General features: G+C 38.9%; 1 protein-coding gene across 1 annotated transcript in view; it reads right to left on the reverse strand.

Moving 5' to 3' along the window:
• The window catches only part of ubr1 (ubiquitin protein ligase E3 component n-recognin 1), a 160,374-nt gene that overhangs the window by 14,935 nt on the left and 121,954 nt on the right, over positions 1-23,485 (reverse strand). Inside the window, exons 33-40 of the mRNA XM_076274769.1 lie at positions 23,004-23,104; positions 22,429-22,525; positions 21,297-21,445; positions 20,901-20,956; positions 20,715-20,811; positions 17,762-17,829; positions 13,241-13,388; positions 12,925-13,012 (exon numbers count right to left, since the gene is read on the reverse strand). Coding sequence (XP_076130884.1) covers positions 12,925-13,012; positions 13,241-13,388; positions 17,762-17,829; positions 20,715-20,811; positions 20,901-20,956; positions 21,297-21,445; positions 22,429-22,525; positions 23,004-23,104 — 804 coding nt within the window. The remainder of the gene's footprint in view (positions 1-12,924; positions 13,013-13,240; positions 13,389-17,761; positions 17,830-20,714; positions 20,812-20,900; positions 20,957-21,296; positions 21,446-22,428; positions 22,526-23,003; positions 23,105-23,485) is intronic.

A 23,485-nucleotide genomic window follows, 5' to 3' on the forward strand; every position in this document is an offset into this window, starting at 1 on the left:
ATCTCACACAGAATGGGGCTTAAATGCATTTGCAATGGAACTTTCACACAATCACACACATGTTAAAATCTAGGCTTAAAAAGTTTTTATTGATCTCTACAACACACATCTAGTATGATTAACAATAGAGTGTGGTAGCCACTAAGAAGCTTGTTTTTAGCGTTAGCATTTAGTCACTTCCTGGTTTGTAAGAAAAATCTCTATGGGAAAATGAATTGAGGTTTTGCAAATACGGTTCAAATAAGGTCTAAGTGATACCACTTATACTATACTTTTGTACAACCAAGATTTAAACAACTTGTTCAGAATTGTCGTTTTATTTGCAAAAATCAATAAAATGTGTTAAACGGAAAATAAGGTCTAAGTGAAACAACGGCCATTGAAAATCTAGATGAGAGTTAAAATGTATTTACTATTCAATATTTTGTCACAAACTGTTGTCTTGTCTCGTAAAAATGAAGATGTTGTTATCAAAATGCTACAGCAAAAATGAAGTGGACTACAACACGTCGCTTGCCTGCAGCAGCAAACAGGACAGTTGAGAGGTATACATGGTCACAGATCAGAGGTGTGGACTCGAGTCCCGATTTTGATGACTTTTGACTTCCATGCTATTGATTCGAGACTTGACTGGGACTTTGCCCCTTTGACTTGTAATGACTTGTGGCATGGGTCAAATTATTTGTTTCTTAACAAAATATAACTATTTCCTGCCCATACCAACTTCAGCAGCCAAAACGCATGGAATGCAGGGTCTCTTATCGATGAGAAAGGAAATGGTATTATCCTCACTGAACATGCTCCCGTTTGTCGCCTGACTAAGTGGATCCTCTGATCTTGTGGTAGATCCTCTGATCCTGTGATGTTCGTTATATAGGTAGCCTGAACAATTTAATGTGCTCCACGGGAGATAACCGAAACTATCACGGAATCATCATCAATGACTGATGGCATTTCATGTTTACACTAGGGTGGTCCTTATTTTTAAAGTCTCCAATTGTCATGCTCTTAACCCTTCAAATTGTTCCTTTATATAAGAAAATACAGCATGCCAATTTTTATGGCAGTAACATAATAATTACTGGTAGCTCAATAGCTTTAAACTTTCAGATGATTTTCTGTTTGATGATTTTCATAAAAACAGATAATTTGAATTGTTATTGTTCAGATAGCCTACAATATAGCCTAATAGCCTAATAATTGGTATTGTAACTGGCTAGTAAAATTCCAAAACAATCTCCATAAAAGCATCTAATGCACCATATATTCCTAAATATGTATTTTAGATACATATTTTACATACATATCTCAGTTTACTTATTGTAGAAACTAAATCCAAATTAATCCATCCATGACCCGGTTTAGCAGATTTACCTTTTCTGGTGGAATCAATACATATTTCTATTAATGATCACCTTGGTTATTGTTTGGGTTTAGAGCACATTTTTTGGTCTTCATTAAAACATTCAAACAATTGTATCCCCACGGAACCCCAAATATGTGCTACAAAACTGTATGAGGAAAAGGCATCTTCACCATTACTTGCTCAGCTTTGCTTGCGTTGTGTACCAAGAGCAAAATCATGGCAAAAACAAGAAGTGAAGTTTATTTGATTGGTTCCACCATACCAGAATTAGTTGGATCAAATCTGCCATCTATTAGAATGGAAGATCACTGACGGATCTATCCAGACTGCAAAAAGTCAACACTGGCTGCTGAGCATCAGAAATGAGGGATTGTTGAAAACGTGCTTTTTTTGAGATTGCTGTCATTGTTGTCATATCAGTGTTGCTCTGATTTCAATAAAATGTAGTTCATTTGCAGCAAATTTTAATATTACTTGCATTTCACAATAACGCAGCACAGCTTAACATAGGCAATCTTCCACATGATTGAGCTACCTCTAAATATCATTTTTTGTCAAAATTTTGTATATTTCTAATTTTGAAGTTAAAAGGAACAGTTTAAGAGGTTAAGACACTAACATTTTGCAAAAAAAAAATTGATAAGGACCACCCTAGTTTACACCCATATCAGCATTGAGTTTTGTAAAATAGACAGTAATAAATGTGAAGGTAGATATTCACCTGGTATTGAATAAGGCCTTGATGACATTAAAATGCTAAATGAAATGCTTATGATGGCAGCGTAGTTATTTGTTATTGTAGGCGGGCATGTTTATCCATTTAATGGAAGCAGATGAACTATCAAACTACTGTATAACATGTAGGCTATCTGTAGGCTACTTGGACAGGAGTAACATAAAGGTTCGAATTCATTTTAAGAGTGCAGTTGATTCAGACATAAATGAAAAATACTAAATATACTATATAAACTAAATAAAATATCAACATAGTGTGCTTAAGGATGATCAAGCATGACAGGGCAGGGACTGAGCCTGTAATTCAGTGTTCATTGTAAGGTGCTTTATGAGAGTGAGTGTCACAGTGATGGTGCAAATAAGTAAGTCCAACAGTCGGGGTGGGGGGTGCAGCTGAGGATGATCGCTTCCTTGTTGTCCCTGTCAAGGGTGCCATGGTTGTGGACCCCTCAACAGACACAAGCAAGATGCAATATACAGTTGAAAGGGTGGGGATAGTGCGATATCAGTATAGACTGAGGTTTAAGATTAAAAATAAATATAGTGCAAGGCAGTTCAGTGCAATGATCATGTATTAATAATAATATTGTAACTGTAAGGTTGAAGTACACATGAGGTAGATGAGCAGAAAAGGGTTGATTGACCTGTTCGGGGTGATGGCGACTAGTGGACAGTACGTACACAAACATGGAGAAGGTGAAGAGGCAGACAGACTATGCAGAGAAGTCTATCTCTCCTCTACTGTTAAGTGAAGCGTTGAACAGTTCAATGGCCCTGGGGACAAATTACTTCCTCAGTCTGTCACTGAGCGAAGTCTCCAGCTGATCAGGCTCTTCTGCTTAACAATAGTGCTGTGGAGTGGATGACATTCATTGTCCAAGATGCTGATCAGTTTGTTCAGGGTCCTTTTGTCTGATATTGAAGTGATGCACTCCAGTTCGACTCCCACAACAGAGCCAGCTTTCCTTACCAGCCTATCTAGTCGCCCAGCATCCTTCTTCTTTGTGATTCCTCCCCAGCATACCACAGCAGAGAAGAGGATGCTGGCAACAACAGACTGGTAAAACATCCTGAGGAGCTTACTGCAGACATTGAAGGACCGCAGCCTCCTCAGGAAGTACAGCCTGCTCTGCCCTTTCTTGTAGTTCCTGTGCTTCAGTATTGGCTGACCAGTCCAGTTTATTGTCCAGTTGTAAGCCCAGATACTTGTAGGTGTTTACCACCTCCACATTGACCCCATCAATGGAGACTGGTAGCAGAGCGGGCTTTGACCTGCGGAAATCCACCACCATCTCCTTGGTCTTTGAAGTGTTGAGTTGAAGGTGGTTGAGTTTGCACCATTGCACAAAGTCCTCCACCAGGCTCCTGTACTCCTCCTCTTGTTCGTCCCTGATACACCTCACTTCTGCATGTGGCATGACTCGGAGTTGTAACAGAAGTCAGATGTGTACAGGGTAAACAGGACTGGAGAGAGCACAGTTCCCTGTGGAGCTCCGGTGCTGCTGATCACAGTGTCAGAGAGACAGTTATTCAGTCTCACAAACTGTGGCCACTCAGTCAGGTAATCTGTAATCCAGGATACCAGGTGAGCTTCCACACCCATCTGCAAGAACTTGTCTCTCAGTCTGAGGGGTTGGATGGTGTTAAAAGCACTTGAGAAATCAAAGAACATGATTCTCACAGCACTTTTCCCCTTGTCTGGGTGAGAATGTGTCCTGTGTAGGAGATAAGTGATGGCATCATCCACGCCCACTTTCTCCTGATATGCAAACTGTAGCGGGTCTAGTGCCTGGGGTCTGAGTATGCGCAGGACCAGTCGCTCCATTGTCTTCATCACGTGTGATGTTAGAGTGACAGGCCTGTAATCATTAAGCTCACTTGGGTGTGGCTTCTTAGGGACGGGGGTAAGACATGATGTCTTCCACAGTGTTGGTACTCGTCCGAGGCGGAGACTCAGGTTGAAAATGTGCTTCAGTGGCTCCCCCTGTGATCATCTCTATGATGGGAAACCTCTCTCCATTTTTGTTGTATGTTGGCCTACTGCATTCTAGTTTGGCCGTTGCCTAACTTGCCAACATTAACTCTTTCCCCCATAAAGACGTCATATGACTACCCCCCACAAATCCTTTATGACGAGTTTTGACGAGTCTGTTGTATCAATAAAGACGTGTTTTGACGATGACTAGAGCAAGTACCGTGTTTGCCTTTGTAACAAATAATCTGATCGGCAGAGCCGAAACCTAGCAACACCAGGCTAACCAATAGGAGTGAGGGATACATATTCGCGGGGTTTTCCGAAGTTTGATGATCTAAGTTCTAGCCTCTGAGGGGAAAAAAGACAAGTGCGTCAGCTGTCAGACTAGTGACCTGCGAATGTTGACATTTTGACGATGGCGGCGTGAGTGTTCAGGAATCCGGAAGATGCAGCCTTTTATATTGAGAATTTTCTTGATAACGAGTCTGATGGGTCTGATTTTTCTGGGTTTGAAGATGATTTTATACCCTCGGAGGAAAGTGACAGCGAAAGTGATGTTCACGAAAATGTCACTGACGAGATGAGAGAAACGGGAGATGTAGCCTGGAGTCGTGTTATAAGGGACCAAACAATCAATCAATTTACTATGGATTCGGGACCGAAGTTGCCAAGGACATTCAATGTAGGAAACGCTACACCCTTGGATTACTTTTTTCTTTTTTTCGTCGAGACAATGTTTCAGAAGATTGCTACTGAAACGAACTTGTACGCGGAGCGCTGTGCTCAAGAACACTCGCGAGTTGATAGCCTCTGGTTTCCGACTGACGGCGCCGAGATGAGATCTTTTTTTGGATTAAATATCCTGATGGGTGTTAATCCGAAACATGAATACAGTGATTACTGGTCCACGGATCCATTCCTGGGTGTCAGCGGGTTTCAACGTGCCATGACTGAACAGGTACGAAAAGTTGTGCCAGTACTTACACTGTAATAATGCTGCCGCGCGAGTGACGAGAGCTGATGCTAGCTATCATCCGATAGCTAAAGTTGCGCCGGTGTTTGAGATGGCACGTCAAAATTGCAAGCTGTTTTATCAACACGGTCGTGACATTTCTATTGACAAGGCTGTGAAAGGGTTCAAAGACAGAACAGAGCTTGTAATGTACATGCCTAACAAACCAGAAAAGTTTGGAATCAAGTTCTGGGCCCGGTGTGACGGCAACACATCTTACATGTCAGACTTCAAGCTTTATACAGGGAAACGGGACCAGACACCTCTTCAACGGATCCATGGTTTGGGATACAGGGTCGTGCATGATATGACAGGGATTTGATTGGCCTCAATCACTGCGTTTATTTCGACCGCTTTTTCACAAGCATTCCCCTCTTGCAGAGTCTGCTAGCAGATAACATTTATGCCTGTGGAACGCTAATGTCCAATAGAAAAGGTGCCCCCACAGAAATAAAGCAAAAAAGAAACCTGAAAAAGCTTCTACGGAAACGAAGTGACAGTATTTTTTTCCAGAAGGCCGGCATCACTGTCACAGCATGGAATGACAACAATGTAGTTGTCGTAGCTCACACTTGTCTCCCACATCCTGGTCAGATGGTGACCTGTCATCGGCAGGTTGAGATGGAAAAGCTAGTCGTGCCACAACCACAAGCTATCACTCGATACAATCAGCACATGAATGGCGTGGATGTGCACGATCAGCTAAGAAAAAAATACGCTGCCTCTCGTCCCAGTAAGAAGTACTGGAAGTATATCTTATGGTTTGTGGTGGACGTCTGCCGAGTGAATGCGTGGATTTTGTACAGGATGGCCTCTACAAGACGAGTGGGGAGGAAGACGCGATACACCCAGAAAGATTTCATCTTGGAGCTTGGTAAGGGTTTGATCAATGGATTCACCAGTAGGAAGCGATCTACCATCAGAGAAAGGGGGGTTGAAATTGATCCAAAAAGGCACAAGACGGCTCACACCTTCGAGCGACTTCCCGGCAAGCACCGTAGGTATAAAAATTGTTATAGACTTGAGCGTCGGCATGAGACGGTGTTTGGCTGTGCCACATGCAACACACACATGTACAGGGACTATTTCCTCCAGGTGCACCAACCTGAAGAATGAACTAAAGGTGTTGTTCATCTGATATGTATGTATATATTATGTATGTATCTATATAATATCTGTTTATATTATTGTTATGCCTAATTAGTTGGTAAACTTGTTGTACATCTGATATCTTTATCTATTCATATTATATCTGTTTTTATATTATTGTTACGCCTAATGAGGTGGTAAAGGTGTTCATCTGATATCTTTATCTATTTCTATTATATCTGTTTTTATATTATTGCCACACCTAATGACCTAATGTGGTAAAGGTGTTGTTCATGTGATATATACTTAGCTTTATATATTTATATTATATCTGTTTTTATATTATTGCCACACCTAATGACCTAATGTGGTAAAGGTGTTGTTCATGATATATTTATCTTTATCTATTGATATTATATCTGTTTTTATATTATTGCCACACCTAATGAGGTAAATGTGTTGTTCATGATACATATTTATCTTTATCTATTTATGATATCTGTTTATCATATTATCTGATTTTGTTTCAGTAAAAACAGATATTAATTGAAACAACCAAACACTGTCAAATCTGCTTTTATTTCGTATAAGATTGATAACTGATAGACTGAAACTACAACACAAAACAGATCAAATAGGCATGAAACTGTTTTGTACCACACTTATTACTTACCACTTGGGGAATCTTGACTACAACAGACTACAAGATTGGTAAAACAGGTGTGAAATAGTTCATTGCCATATTTCCCATTACTTACCTGATCATGAGAAGACCCTCGCTGCAATTTCCATGCGTACAGGTACAGGGTCTCAATACCATACTTACCATTACATATTTACATAATTCTTTTCAGATAGTCCATAATTTCAGGTTTCCAAAGATATGTGGGTCAGTGACAGATAAGGGTTGGTAAGATGAGAAAATTAAAAATATGTTTAAACCTTTAAAACAAAACATGCCTGAGGTTTGATAAAGTGTATTCTTTGTATTTCTGTTGTATTCATATTATTTAATATGACGTTTATGCTATTTTTTTAACAAAAGATAAAACTAACAGCCTGTTAAATTGTCAAATGGTGTAACCACAAAAATGATAAATATCTAATATTTCACACCTCCTAGAGTTCATGCAATTGCTCTCATGAAATTATTAGTTTATTTTGTAATATCCTATGAGAATATGTTTTATTATATTTATTTCTAAATTTAAATGATATGGGTTTTTCATTGTACTGAGCAAGACCATATGCTGTAAACATCTTGTTTTCTGTCTATTCTTTGACCATTTGAGTAAAAATGGTTTAAACAACCATTATTACAGTAAAGTAGAGTATTAAATCATTATCCCTATTCATTTTTTTGTACAATATTAGTATTTTAGACAAAATACTGGTTACACCAATTGACATAAATCGGTTACACCAATTGACCATGAAACGTTTATAGCAATAGGACAAGAAATTGACACAGAAAATAGGCATCAAGGTAAACTGAATTTGATATTTTGATATGTATTCATGTCATTCATCATATTCCATATCAAATATAATTTCATATCATCAATGAAGAAACTTCTATTCTTCTATTTGATTTCAATTCAGTTCGCATACAATCAGTCTATACCCATTATTTTCAAAGAGATAAAGGGCCCTATTTTCGCGAAAGCTGACGCAAAGTTTTTTCCTATCTTACACTTCACTTATATTAAATAATGCGCCCAGGGGTGTGGCAATTACCGACATAAGGTGTGGTCTGGCACATGATCTAAAAATCGCTATCTTATACCGTCTAAAAAGCATTATGCCACTGACCATGAAAAGCCTGGTCTACAGTATAGCGAAAGGCGCATATGAAACACAGCTGAAGACGCACTGTCACGCGATGTAAGCAGCAATTCCTCTGCAGAATAAATGTCCTTAGGTTATTTATTCAGTCATTCGAACATTATAGGGGGACATTTTGCTTTTTTCAGGCTATGTTTTTGCTGGTAACCCATTGTCAGTCAATATTGAAAGTAATTAACTGTGTATAACTGTTTTGTCGTTGACTATGACACCACAGTGAAGTTAGTTTCACTTAATATGTTCAATTAATAGACAAGTGCAGATGTGTGTAGCCTATACTCTACTCGGTTTTAGTAAAGAATGGCTTAGTGGAATACCTGTTCCATACGGTCTTGCGTACAAGCAGATTCCTTCAAATACACCGCTGACTATCAAAATACTGATGCGCTGTTTGAAGTTGCCCTGCTTGCTGTTAAAGGGAATGACAGATGTCCTCCTCATTGGTTTAAAGAATGTTAAGCCCAAAACACACCCATGACTGATTAAGAAACATAAGAGCCACCTTTTTGCGCCAGGCACCTGACGTTTGATAACAAAACCACCCCGAATGTGGACTGGACAAAATCCTAAATGTATTTACGCTATTTGCTAGTGACCATGCATTTTATTTTGCTAAATTAGGGCCCAAAGTGTGTGTGAGAGAGAATAAGAGTGAGTGAAAGAGTGGGTATGATCATTTCTTAACAACCAACCAACAGCAGGATCTGCGTTCACATGCAATCTGTGGTGAGACAAGTTTTTCTTGCTTGTAAGTGGCATCCATTGGGGGACAAGAGGTACATTTTATATAAAATAAATGTATTTATATTATTTATTTATAATTTGAACATACTGTTTACTTACATCATAATAAAATATAAAAAATAATTATGGAAGTTTAAATTTAAAATGAAAAGCTTTGACATTTCAAAAATCGCTTAAATTGCAATCTTATTAAACCCTTTTAAAGCTATTGTTTATGCTAAACAGTTAGTCACTATTTAAATTATAAAAATAATATAATTGGCACCTAAAATGATATACTCTTGGCCCTGAATCTGATCAAACTGGTCTCAAACAGAAAAGAGTCAAATGGTGTAACCGGTTACACTATTTGACATTTCTATTTAAAAGCAAAATTTGCAGGCATTATTATGGACAACTATGTACACACTTCACCTTTATATGGATATTAAAACACAGTTTTTACATTAAATTGAATATTTTATTATTATTATGATTTATCAACATTTTTAAAAGGTCATACCATTTGACATGTAACCTAAGCTTGCCTGGCCATGGCCTAAAAACACTATTATGTTACTTTAAGAGAGTTGCTAACCTTGACTCATAGCAGTTGGGGTCTTGAAGGGTCCTTCTCTATGACATAATTTCCTGTCACATGATTCTCTGACATAATACATACAAAATTGCTCTTTAAATGGTGGTTACACCACTTGACATTTTAAGTGGTTAATGTGACAGACACGATTCCCCATATTAATTCAAACATTCAGAACAATGGGGTTTTATTACTTGTATTAAATATTGAAAAGTTCTTGTGCAAGATCATGCCAGATTATTTAAGAAGGGATTTTGGAGAGAATTTCACATTTTTTTCAGCAAGTGTAATTATTTGGTTCATGTTTTTGTGGTTACACCGTGTTGACAATTTTACCCAAATTAATTTAATACTCTTTCACAATTAAATAAATCCAAAACTTTAAGATTAGGGTTTGATGAAAATGATATTTGAAAATAATTTGTCAAATTATTTTCAAATTTTAACAATTTTAAATGTATGTAAGCCATGTGTACACAAAAAAATGAGCGTCACGTCATTGACCCATATAACATGACTGGGTTTCTCTAAGGTCCATGCAGTGTAACATCAAGTTAAAATAGACTAAAACTGTTTTATACCATACCTGGTGATATTTTCATTGTCTCAATAACTTGGCCAACATATTGGAATATTTTTATGTGTGTACAAAGTTCATAACATGTATATATTAAATGGAGAGTATGTTTTATTTTAAAAGACTAAACACTAGTTTAGAGAATTTTAAATGTTCCAATGGTGAGGACTTGCCTATATATTACTTAAAACAAATGGACATTGTCATAATAGATAGCTCAGAACCTCAGGTTTCTAAAAATATATAACATGACTGTTTCAGGTAAGTTGATGGAGTGTATCATTCATTTGTAATCACCTGGCGAGTTTTAATTGTTTTATTCAATAATACTTCATGGGTAGCCTTGGAATGTTCTAAAAGGGTAGTTCTATAAGGCATTCCATGGGGAAAAGAGTTAAAGGGAAACTTGGCTATTTCAAACTGTGGAAAAAGGTAACGATAAAACACATGGATTTGTTTACAAGCTAGCAAAACGGTTAGCATAAGTTCGGCAGACAATGTGGATGTTACAAGGTAAGAAACACGATTTAAAACGAGTTTCTTGTTTCTCACTTCTCTTTTCGGGACGGTAGTCTCAATGTTGCAAGGTTGGTTTTCCGCCTGGGGACGCTAGGGGCAGCGGGAAAAGTCACCATTTTCACCGGAACAGGTCATTTAACCATCCAAATGATTAAAACGGGGTTTTTTTTTTTTAATGATCTAAACGGGTTTATTACGTTGAAATAGTTGCCAAGTTCCCCTTTAAACATGTTTTTTATTGAAATATAAATTCTTAATATGATTAATGGAAACATTATGACACACTGTGTCATACACACAAAAGCAAGTCACTCACACACACCTCACATAATGTACCTCACCCCTCACTCAATTAAAGTTGCTTCATTAGCATGACTGTTGGGACATAGTATTACCAGTTAGTAAACTCATTCCAAAATCTTCAAAATCACTATCTTCCTTCTCTTCAGTAAGAGAACAAAGGATACTTTGTTTGCCGTTGGGCTTGTGAATATACAGTAAGTGTTTTAAAACTTCAATATGTAAAGTATGATAGATAAGAATGATATATAGAAAGCATGACTGATGACATTAATATGCAGTTGCATAATACGACAGTGACTTACTTAGGACTACTTGCTTGTGACATCTCTGTCAGCGTTCAGCGTTAAGACTTGAGACCTACTTGTGACTTGCCAAACAGTGTTCAGGCTGCAGGCAAAATTGGCTCAAATCTGATTTTTTTTGGGGTCAAGTGACCAGGTCAGACTTCTTCAGAAGTAGTGTGAACACTCAAATCTTGCCAAGATCTGAATTTTTCAAATCAGATTTAGACCACTTCCATATGTGGTCCTAAATCAGACCCAGGTCTGATTTTTTTTTTTTCCATTCGGCTGCAGTGTGAACAACCAAGGCATATTTGATGCGACTTTTACGTCAATCTACATCGACATTTGCCATGTACCGTAGTGTGACGTTCCGTTTCCATGATGCAGTGTCACTGGATTTAAACAAACTTTCGAAGTGCATTGAATGTAGACATGTGAAATGGTTCCTAGCTAATAAATTGTTTTAAATGTAGGCTGTTGCCATTTAAAGGTGTTTTACCTGCTAGGCAGCAACCGAGCCACATAACACGGATTCCCTGGCAGGTGTAATAGAAACCAAAAGATATGAACACATTTCACCCAACCCACTGGCTACCTGTTAAAAGTCGCATTGACTTCAAAATATTACTTCTAACATACAAAGCCATAAATGGCTGGGCACCTGAATATATTAAAGATCTTCTAGTGCCATATAATCCACCTACACCGCTACGATCACAGAACCGTAAACTTCTTGTAATCCCAAGAATTTCAACAACTACAGTAGGAGGCAACGCTTTCTGCTACCGCGCACTCCTCCTCTGGAATAAACTCCCTCCCTCAATTCGATTAGCAGACACCCTCCCTATTTTTAAGTCTAGACTTAAAACATGCCTCTTTAGTGCTTCCCATAGTTAGGTATGGTGCAGTGTGGAACTTCACCCACCTGAGGGTTTTTATTGGAATGGACCACCTCTGCTGTGTCCTCGTGTGACTGGCGCCACAGTCATGTGTGCCATGGTGACCACTGACCATACCTGCGTTGGTGTTGACTACCCTTCACCATGCCTTAGTTATGCTGCTATAGCATAGCGATGTCATGGACTTTTCATGTGTCATGCCGTACTACTCCGCTTCTCTCCCTCTCTCTCTCAAATCCCCCTCTTACCTCTTCTCTCTGTCTTGCCTTTCAACTCCCTCTTCTCTCCCTCTCTCAACTCTCCATCTCTTGCCTTTTCTCTCTATAGTATAACACTATATAGTACCATTGATATACATCCTTGTTTTTGGCCCTCATCGCACCTGAAGTCCCTTCCCTATGACTGCACTACCATCGCCTGCTGCTGTCCACCTTGCCTGGATTCCTGGCCCTAGCGACCCACTACGTCCCTATGACAATTCCTAATCCCAATGGACAATACATTCCCTACACTGGACTATTTGAACTTTCTGATACTTTCTGTGACTGGTTATACCTCAGGTGGCCTTAAACATTATGTTCTATTCTCTACCCTAACTAACCTATTAATTATCATGTATACAGCTTACTGCCCTGTAACTGACCCTAGGCAGATGGGTCTGGCCCTTGAGTCGTGGATCTGCTCGAAGTTTCTTCCTATATGTATCTCCAATTCTAGGGAGTTTTTCCTCACCCCTGTTACTCATGGGCTCTATCTGAATGTTTCTCTGTGAATGCGCCATTAGACATGTGTAATGTTATATATATATATATATATATATATATATATATATATATATATATATAAACTGCTGCTATGGGAGGAATTTGACTGTATGTCCTGCAATGATATCCAACTAAAGTGAATTATAGGATAGCACATTCAGTTTGATGTGGTCAAACCAACATGTACAGCAACATGGCTGCGTAACTAACAAGAAGTGACATTCTTTGTACTTACCCTACAGTGTATTTGGCCAATGTTGAGTACACAGCGGCTGCTGATTCAGCCTCCTCTTCCTTATCTCCCTCCATCCCAACAGAAGGATCTTGTCACAATTGCAAATAATACAACATGACTGACAAAACTAGACAAAACCTATGGTTATGCATATAACGTAGGTTTTCTGAAGGACAACGCGAGACGTTAACCAATCTGAACCAGTTTCTAATCACCCGTCTTAGGGAAATGTTGTGAGTGAACTGGACTGAAAGAGAACAGGCAGTCTGGGTGTTTGTAAGACAGTGTATGTATATGTGTCTATTAAATGGATTACCTTGTGATGACAACATAATTTGCAAGACATGGGCCATGATGACCAGGTGCAGCAGATGTAAGTGGTTATAGGCATTGCTTATGGATGAAGGTTGCAGATCAACTGTCTCTTCCTGATACAAAGAAGGGATTGATAGAACCAGACCCACCTGACAGAGAGAGACCAAGATAGAGAAAAAGAGAGAATAAGACAGCAATGAAGTTACTGAAACCAGAGAGTGAGGACTATGCTGTATCCTTGCAGTTATACGTAGGTTAAATTAAGTGTTTTTATGAAACTTCCATTTAAATAATCGAGCAGCTCTCAGTACAGCTAATTGGGGCAGGGTTGTATTTGAAACAGGAAATAATGTTTTTGGTAAGGTGGATCCACCTTCCACCTCTATCCATAAGAAGGAGTACAGGGGTGTCGCTAGAAGGTGAAAACATTCAGGGCTTAATCCACTGAGTCTAAACAGTTCTCATAATTCCCATTTTAGATAGATAGATACTTTATTGATCCCCAAGGGGAAATTCAAGTGCTCTTGCAGCTCCCTTTTGATAGATTAATCCACTGACTCTACACGTAGCCTCATTTGCGTCACATTGATTGCATAATATTGACAAAAAGCATAAATTAACTTATCAGAAGCAGTCATCATTACATTGACAATGAAAGGATGTAATGACAGTGTTTCCCATACATTCACTTATTTGTGGCGGCCCACCACAATATCAACCTTGACCACCACACAATGATTTTCCAGGTTGTACTAAATTGTGCTTAAATCTGGTTAGCATCATAACCACGCTGTGCTAATTTGTTAAAAACTGTTGCATTGAAGCTAATTCTGTAAACCAACCACCACAAATGGAATTCAGTTCTCTGGGAAACACTGAATGACTATTAATTGCTATCTTGACATTTCTGTTTGCTATTAAAAAAAACTATATAGCCTAGCCACCTAGCAGAGTGGAATATGTTCTAATTAGCAAAGATGCATATCATATGGTTTATGTTATGATTAGCTTAAGGAGAATTCGGTTCTACAAAGGCAAAGTAACTATATGCCAGCACTATTTGGCCATGCTTTAAACTATAGGCTAGTGAGTGCAGGGCAGGTTGATAACCAACCTGAACTTTTAAATTACGAGAACAGCATAACTCCGCCACCTCCTTATCCTCGTTGCCTTGATTTCCTTATAACTTACCTACCTATACCTACCTACAACTACTAAATAGGAAACACAAACAATGACATGCCCAGCCCTGGAACTGGCTCTTCCTGTCTCTTTTCTTTCTTGTGTGCGCTCTAAGTAGCCTACGTTCCAAATTATGTTTTATGGTAAGTAACGTTGAAGTAAGATCTGCTGCATGAGAAAGAGTGAGAGGACACCTGTATCCTGCTTGTATGTTTGATAAATAGGTCCATGTTTTAATGCGCGATGTTATGTGTTACTTGCTCTTTTTTTTAATAAAAAGGGTTGCGAGAGATCCAGGGCTAATAAAAATACATCCAGGGCTATATAGCCCCGAATGCCCATACTTAACGTATGCAAAATTTCTATAAAACCGATTTCCTAAATGTGATGTACATATTATGATTATTACTAGATTGTTTATGTTACCATATAAAAGCCATTTACACAATGATATCACAAATTTGACTTGCATAGAACAGAGTTGTAGCTATACTACTGCTACTACTAAAAGTTTGAGAACCCCTGATCTAGACCAATATCATTTTTATAAAGCTTGTCATTGTAGCTTGTCATGAAGCCAAAGACTGTTTAGAACACCAAGATTAAGCATTTCAGGCAATGGGATGAAATGGCACTTAGTTCTGATCTCCCAAACAGGCATGTCCTTAGTGTTCTTAAGCAATAAGAGAAGATAAATATAATTTTGTGTGATGTTCTATTGTCATTGCTTGATATGATGCCAATGAAGCACTCTTTCAGACACAGACACGTATATTTCAAATGTTATCTTGGCTATCTCTAACTCTTTAGCTAGCTAGCAACCAGACAGCAGTACGCATTGTGGTGAAATTACGAGAGAGCGCTCTCAAATGCACAAAGTTCTGTGCACTTTCAGACAGAGATTAGTGCTTGCACTATGCCTGAAACACATGTGCATACCTAAATCCTCAAATTATGGCCGGGATTCTATTTATATCCGGACCTCAGATTCAGACAAATAAAGGCCAGTAATAATTACCTACATTGTTTCGATTTAACTCATAAAAGAGCTCTTCTTAATATTTTATATTGTTGGTTGGTTTAATATTGTTGCCAATGAAAAGTCATTGTCCTACATTTCTCCAACACGTCGCTCTCAAGCTACCAGTCGCTTGCTGTCCCCTTCTGAGCTTGCCAGAGGCTGAAGCAGTAACCTACATTTAAAAACAATTATTGCTGCCAGGCATCAGCCTATGAATTTTATAAAAAAGTAAATCATGCATAATTAAAAAAAATAACTCAATTTAGCCTATCGTAGACCTCTTTGGCTATACGGAATAAGGTTTCCATTACAGCACAGCACACGTTCCATGAATGAATGAATGCGGATGCCTTATCTCGCAATAAGCGAATGGAAATCCCGACACTCTTTCAACTACATAAAACTTAATAGTGACCCATCAAATACCCCACAAATTTCAGTGGTCATCAGTCCCGATATTTAGCAATATAATCAAACAGTCCAAATGTAAATTAAATCCCAAATCGAACATCTTCTGCTTTTGATAGCCTACCAGTATTCCGCTCCAAACAAAGTCTGGAAGCCTGCCCCAAATAAAGGTGCTGTGCTTTGCGCAGGCCAAATAAAAGTCCCTAGCCATAATTTGAGGATTTACGATAGTCTGTCTCCTAAAACATTCCTCACCCGTTATCCAGACATGCATGAAAACATTTGAAAACAAAACTCACTGCCATAATATTTGATCACTGTTTTGCTACAAATTATCTTTCACGTAATGAATGCGCACTCTAGAAAATGAAAGTAGGCCTATGCGCTCCGTGTCTGTAGCTGTCTGTTCACGTCCGCAATCGATTATAAGGTTCTTCAAATGGAGAACACATCCATGTTCTCTTGCGTTATAGGCTGTCATGCTTCTGTTTGCAAAATTCCAGACGGTTCCTGATCGCTAAACTTTTGTTTTCCTTTCCTGTTGATAGCGATTGATGTAGAAGCACCTAGGCCTAGCATAATTTGACTTCAGCGGTGACAAATCCTGCTGAGAGAGAGAGAGACAGATAAAGAGAGGCACCCACAAAGTGGTCCTGCGCGCATGTTTGTCTCTGCATGGGGCTATGTTCAATTGAAGTCAGAGTTGGTCCGTCCAGTCAATAGTCCCGCATTCAGGCCGCTCCATTATTAGATTAATGTTACCAGACAGCGCTGTAAAATGTGTGTGGGAATTTCTCGCATTATGATGGCTAGAATTGCGGGACTTAATAAATTATGCACAATACCCGCAATCCCGTGCTGAAATTTAGGCCATGATTTTAAATGCGCATCATTTTTTCTCTCGCTCTCTCGGAGGTGGCCGGCCGAGCATTTGCTCTGCTGCCAGCTTGTGCCTACAGCATTTTTCTCCAGTGAATCTGTTGTAAATTGCTTTACAATTAGCGCCGGGCCCTCGTTGGCAGCCTTTGGGCTTGCCTCAGCTTGCCACTATTGACTCCTTCGACTTCATTAACATTCCCGGTAGAATTCTCAATATTTTTGGCCTCTATGTGTCCAGTTACATAGTCTGTCTGTTCTTGGTCTTGAATTTTGTGAAATACATTTCTAAATGTCACCTGCTTGCTGCAGCTTCGGTCTGCACATCATTTTAAAACCGCATCTTTTTCTCTCTCATGAGCATTTAATCTGCTGCCGGCTTGTCTCTCCACATTGCCCATAATGCTTGACTGCATTGCATTCTCCAAATTTTTAGCTAAATGTTCATATAGGGTACCACATCAGCATTTTTGTTCAGTGAATCTTTTGTAGCCTAAATTGCTTTACAATTACCTTCCGGCCCTCCCCTTGGCTGCCTTCACTCCTTCGTCTTCAATAACATTAATCTTTTTGGCCTCTATGTGTTTTTAAGCGAGTTTAACTCGAGGGGAGGTGGAAAATGAGCGTAATTCCCCAAATGGTGGAATACCCCTAAATTCCCAGAGGAATGCAGATTAAAGGCCAGTTATTTCATGGATCCAGGATACTATGCATCCTGATTCCCTTGGCCTTTGGAATTAAAATAACCCCACATAATCACATACCCTTCACCATACCTAGAGATGGGCATGGTTTTATTTTAGCCTAATAGCTGGTTTGATTTGCATTGAGAGATGATCTTATGGAAAGTACCCCATGCCAATCTCCAGGTATGGTGAAGGGTATGTGATGATGTGGGGCTATTTTATAAACAAATTAATAGACACTGTACTACTTGCTCACACAGAAGTAATACGTGAATTAACTAGCATTAACGGCATTTTTTTTTACAAAAAATGTTAGAGAAATTACTACTGGAGCTATAAAGTAACTTACCAAAAGGTGGAAAAAATCCACTTCTAGAATAGATGGTGACTCCTCTACATTAGCAACAGGCACCAGGACTACAGGAGAACACCATGAATACAAGATCAACAGTTAGAATCAAAACAGTATCAAAAGAAGCAGAAACAGATGGGACTGCACGGCATGTTGTCACACTTTTCATTTTCATTCACAATGACAGCAAACAATAAATCCTAGTGACGAAAATGCAGCTGCGAATGAGAGAGCTTAATTCTAGTTCATAGACAAATTTTTTTAACAATTTAATTCTGACATTTGTGACTCAGCTCCATTACTGGTCTAAGCTAACTTAATGTAAGAGGTCTAACTAAAGTGTTCTAATTTGAACACTAAACACTAAAAACAAATACATCTAGAAATGCAATTCCAAGGAATTACAGTGCATGAAAATGCAGAATGCTGTATAAAATAATACATTGCAGGGCTACAGACTAATATGTTGCATTGGTTGCACTGGTGTGCCTAAGTTTTATTCAGGGGCACCAGCACAAAATTTAGGTGCACCCAAATTTTTCATCGTGTTGCCTATAATGCCACAATTTCAAGGTCACATTTTCCTCGCTCTCCAAATACATTCATATATATTATGATTTTAAACAAGAAAAAAGTGTAGGTAAATGTTTGTCTTTATTTGAAGCACAACTACATATATCTATCTATCTATCTATCTATCTATTTGTATTCATTTTTTAAGTGCTTCACTGTGCTGAAATTGAACATTTCAAACTAAAACATTTTAAGCCAAATTAATCACTTCAAAATAAAAAGTGTTATAGAGGGTCCCCCCTTGCTGTCACATGCCATAGACTGTCACACATGTGTTTAATACTTCACTCAGTTCTGGAATAGTTCCTTCTTGTTTTAAACAGGCAAGGGTTACACCTTTTTTCTAAAGAAAAGTACACTTAATCCAACTGATGTGAAGAACTACAGACCTGTCTCCCTTCATTTCTTGTCAGAGGTTTTTGAGAAAGTGGTCTTCAAGCAAGTATGTGACTTTCTTTATCAGAATAACCTACTAGACCCTATGCAGTCAGGTTTAAAGAGTGGTCATTCTACTGAAATTGCTCTTCTGTCTGTGACTGATGACTTAGCTACTCTTAATACTGCAGTCATCAGTATTAATTCTACTAGATGTATCTGCAGCCTTTGATACTGTTAACCATGACATTCTCCTTTCCACACTATCTGAACTGGGAATTTCTGGGAAAGCTCTTGTCTGGTTTGAATTTTACCTTAAATGGCATTATTGCAGCGTGGTTTGGCAGGGACAGCTATCTCATGACCTCACCACAGGTGTGCCTCAGGGATCAGTATTAGGGCCCCTGCTTTTCTTTATTTACATCACTTCCTTAGGTGAGACCATTCGTTCCCATGGATTTGACTATCACTGCTATGCGGACGACACTCAATTTGACCTTTACTCAATTTTAATCTTTCCCACTTGAGGCGTTTCCCATCGGATTTCTGCACGTCTTAATTATATTTCAGTCTGGATGAAAGATCGGCACCTTTTTGGTGTTTCCAGCTAAAGCAGCTATTCCCCAACATATTAACATCCAGCTTGACTCATCTTCACTGACCCCAACCGGATCAGCACATAATTTGGGTGCTGTAATTGACCGGCTTAACTTCTTAAGATCAAGAACTTAAGATTGTTACAACTGATTCAGAATGCTGCAGCATGCCTGGTCTTCAATCAGCCAAAAAGGACACATATAACTCCTCTCCTAGTTACTCTCCACTGGCTCCCTATAGTGGCCAGAATTGAATTTAAATCTGACTACTATAGGACACTGACTGGAACTGTTCCCAGCTATCTCAATTCAATGATCAAGATATACATCCCCAACCATCCACTGCAGTTTTCTGATGAGCGTCTGTTGTGTCAACCAGCCATAAACGCTAGGTCAAATTCAAGACTCTTTTCCTCAGTGGTTCCATGTTGGTGGAATGAGTTGCCCAGTGCTCTCCGTTCCTGTGGTAGTTTTGGGTCTTTCAAGAGGGGTCTAAAGGCATATCTGTTCAGCATGTACAGCATGCAATTTCATTAAGGCTTTTGATTGAATTGATATTGTTGCTTATCATTGCTATTCCCCTTAATATAGTCTTACCGAACTTTAAAATGTTTACTCTTAAATGTAACTATTGTATTGTTGTTAATTGTATGTCACTTTGGACAAAAGAGTCCCCAAATCCCACAACCATAAATTAAGTCAAATGATAAGCACTAGGTGTGTCTCTTTATACTTTTTATTTTATTTTTTGATCTTCATATAAGATTAGCAACAGGTGGTTTTACTTAATGCTCCTTTTAAATGTTTGTAAGGTTTATCTGTGTAAAGGGCTGTTCATACCAGGAATGATAACTATTACGATAACTACAACCATAATGATAAAAGCACCCACTGACCAAGCATAAGCAAAGTCACTCCTTGTGTTAATGAATGTGATGGCTAAAATTCGATGGGTTCTGATTGGCTGTTAGCTTTTTATCATTCTCAAATTCGCTCTGAAAGTGATCCCCAACGATTTCGTTCTTCATGTCGTTATTATCATAGTATGTGTGAACGTCATCGTTCATATTAATTGCTTTGCATGCACTGTAATACGTCAGAAGAAGCCACTGAATAACAATACAGTGCATTGCTTTGCATGCACTGTAATAATAAGAAGAAGGAGGAGGAGAAGAAGAAGCCCACGGATAACAGTAGTGCATTTGCCTGCACCGTAAAAAGAAGTCCAGTGATAACAAAATCATGCATATCATGCATGACATACAGTACATGGTCATGCACTGTAGATGATAAGAAGTCTACAAATAACAGTACAATACATTTGCATGTGCTGTAATTAACTTTGACAGCCCTACCTAAGGGGGTTAAGGACTTTGAACACACATTTACGTTCAGCCATCACACACCTGTTAACATGTTGGTAAAATGCTTCTGGATAACAGCCTGGGAACTCCTTAGCCTCTGGGCTGCAGAAAACTGAACCAGAGCCTTCAAACCTGCCAGCTGAAGCACAGTAATCAAAATCAGGTATATACACACACAAAGAGGCTCATCTTTCTTTTTAAAAAAAAAAGACTATATCCTTGACATACTTGTCTGCCCTGTAAGGAGCCAAATAGGGCCTTTCCCTCCTCCACCAACATGTTTTCTGAAAGAGACAAAGACTCACATTACATTACATAAATACATAGTAGAGAAAAAATAAATGGAGACATCACAGAGGAAGTGGCAGAACACAAAATAATTCCAAGAAATTCTAATTGTGACGGGCAGATGTATCAGTTTGCAAGTCCCGCCTCTCTTAGTTACTGTTGGTATGTCTGTCAAACATTGCACAGTCTTCAAGCTTTTGCCATTGGGAACAATTTGTAGAACACCAAAAATGCTGTGCTTTACCAGAGAAAATCATTGTGAAATCAGTGAAATAACTGTTCTAAAATTAAACCATATGGAGAAAAGTGAAATGATTAGAAAACACGGTTTCATACCTGTTGCCTGGATGGTGTAGGCACAAGTGTTCCATGACATAACAGGTACGTGTGGACACTGCTCATTGGGTGGTACCTGCAGGCCTACCCGGTGAACAGTTGTGGCACACACCTGCACCATTTGCAATATGCTGTCTGAGAACTTGCGCCTGGAAAAGATAAGCCAAGGTGACAAAGATAAATTGTAGCAAATCCATAGCTTTTCATATGAATCAGTATAGCAAGCAGGGCTGTCACTTTACGTTCGAAAATCGATTGGACCAAACAACACAAGTTTCGAAAACTAAAATAGGGAATCGATTTTAACCAAATATGTACACTATTAATTTTAAACAAATTAAACAAATAAAAAAGATAGATGTAACAAAATTCACAAACAAGAATATAAGAATATAAAAGAATTCCGAAGTGCAGTAAGCATTGCGAAAGCTAAAAAGAAAATTCCCACCAATTTTACGCACCGGAAACAGCTGTTTCAATCAGCTGCTGTACTGCTCGTGTTTTGCCAAAAAATGGAGGATAACGCGATAAACCTGTGCGACATGAAGAGAGACGAGTGATAAGCCCTAATAACTTGAGGAGTTCGATGTGGAAGTACTTCAGATTTTTGGTATATCAAACTATGGAGAAGAACAAAGCGGTAGGTTATGCAAACTGTGCAATCGAGTTCTACGTAGGAGAAATTTGTTTAACATTTCTAATCGTAAACACAGACACAGCTACGTTGAAGCCTGCAGTCATGTTTGTCACTGATGTAATGGCAGTCCACTCGGCTTATTGTTTTTCGAGAATGTTGCAATCCTGTTTGTCATTGTGCACGAAACTTCACGCCAATAAATCATCAGAAATATTGCTGCCTTGCGTCTACAAGCGCCCTCTTTACGTTCGTCCTAATGCCTGTTAGTTGTTTGTGGATTGGCCTATATTTGGCGTTGAAAATGGAAACGTCTTTAGACATAAAAAATCGATTTTACAATCGATTCAATGAACACTTATGTCTCAAAAATCAAACAGGATTTTTTCACAAAAGTGACAGCCCTAATAGCAAGTACAACAAAGATTCATAAATTCCAATTATGAAACTTCAGTGACATATCACAGTAAAATTGAAAATTAGTATCAGAAAACTCACGGCTCCTGCACACCAAAGCTGAGAATGGAGCGAAACTCAGCTTGTTCTTCTCCAAATGTGCCCAATTCAGCCACAGTGGCACTCTCACTGCTTTCCTCTGTCACACAAAAGCACACAAAATATTGAGGGGGATTCTTTGTTATAACTGTGTGAAGTAATTTAATGTTATTGAATTGAATTGAATGGGGCAGCCGTGGCCTACTGGTTACGGCTTTGGGCTTGTAACCGAAGGGTTGCTGGTTCGATCCCCGACCAGTAGGCAAAATGTGGGCAGGGGAAGTGGTTGAGCACTGCTGTCCCATGCCCACATCCACGGCTGAATGCCCTTGAGCAAAGCACCTAACCCCTCACTGCTCCCCGAGCGCCGCAGTAGCAGGCAGCTCACTGCTCTGGGTTAGTGTGTGCTTCACCTCACTGTGTTCACTGTGTGCTGTGTGTGTTCATTAATTCACGGATTGGGATAAATGCAGAGACCAAATTTCCCTCATGGGATCAAAAGAGTATATATACTTATACTAATACTGTTACAATACAAGAGTGTCTGTGTGAAAGTGTGTTAGGTAGGAGTATGTTACCAGCTTCCTGTGCTGCATCATGGAGTCCTTTGATACGAGCAATGATTATCTGAATCCAGCGCTGAAGAGTAAGGAGCTGGCCAACTATCTCAGCACTCTCACTAAGAGAGAGACAGAGGGACAGAGATATTTAGAGTGAGAAGATAAAGATAGGAAGTGAAGATGATGACAGAACAAGATGACTGGTGCTACAGCAATCCAACAGAGTAAAATGTTAAGGCATACTAGCAAGCATGCCTCAAAAAATGAGAGTGGAGTTTTACCAAAATATGAAAAGACTAAGGTAGCGTTCACATTGAGACTATGAGACATTTTTTTTTACCTTCAATATGCTTAATCCGAATTCCAGAATATGAGAGTTAAAAAAGTGAAGTGAAAATTGGTTTCATGTTTGCTGTTGCTGACATGTTACACTTGATAGCTAGCTAGATAGCTAGCACCCTTACTTAGCTAAGACAGGCAGCTAAGCAATGACCCAATGT

This window comes from Alosa pseudoharengus, unplaced genomic scaffold, assembly GCF_046254945.1.
Source record: "Alosa pseudoharengus isolate Yale_2024_CS ecotype anadromous, Long Island Sound unplaced genomic scaffold, YU_APseudo_1.1 YU_APseudo_1.1_scf_8, whole genome shotgun sequence".
Taxonomy (NCBI): Eukaryota; Metazoa; Chordata; class Actinopteri; order Clupeiformes; family Clupeidae; genus Alosa; species Alosa pseudoharengus.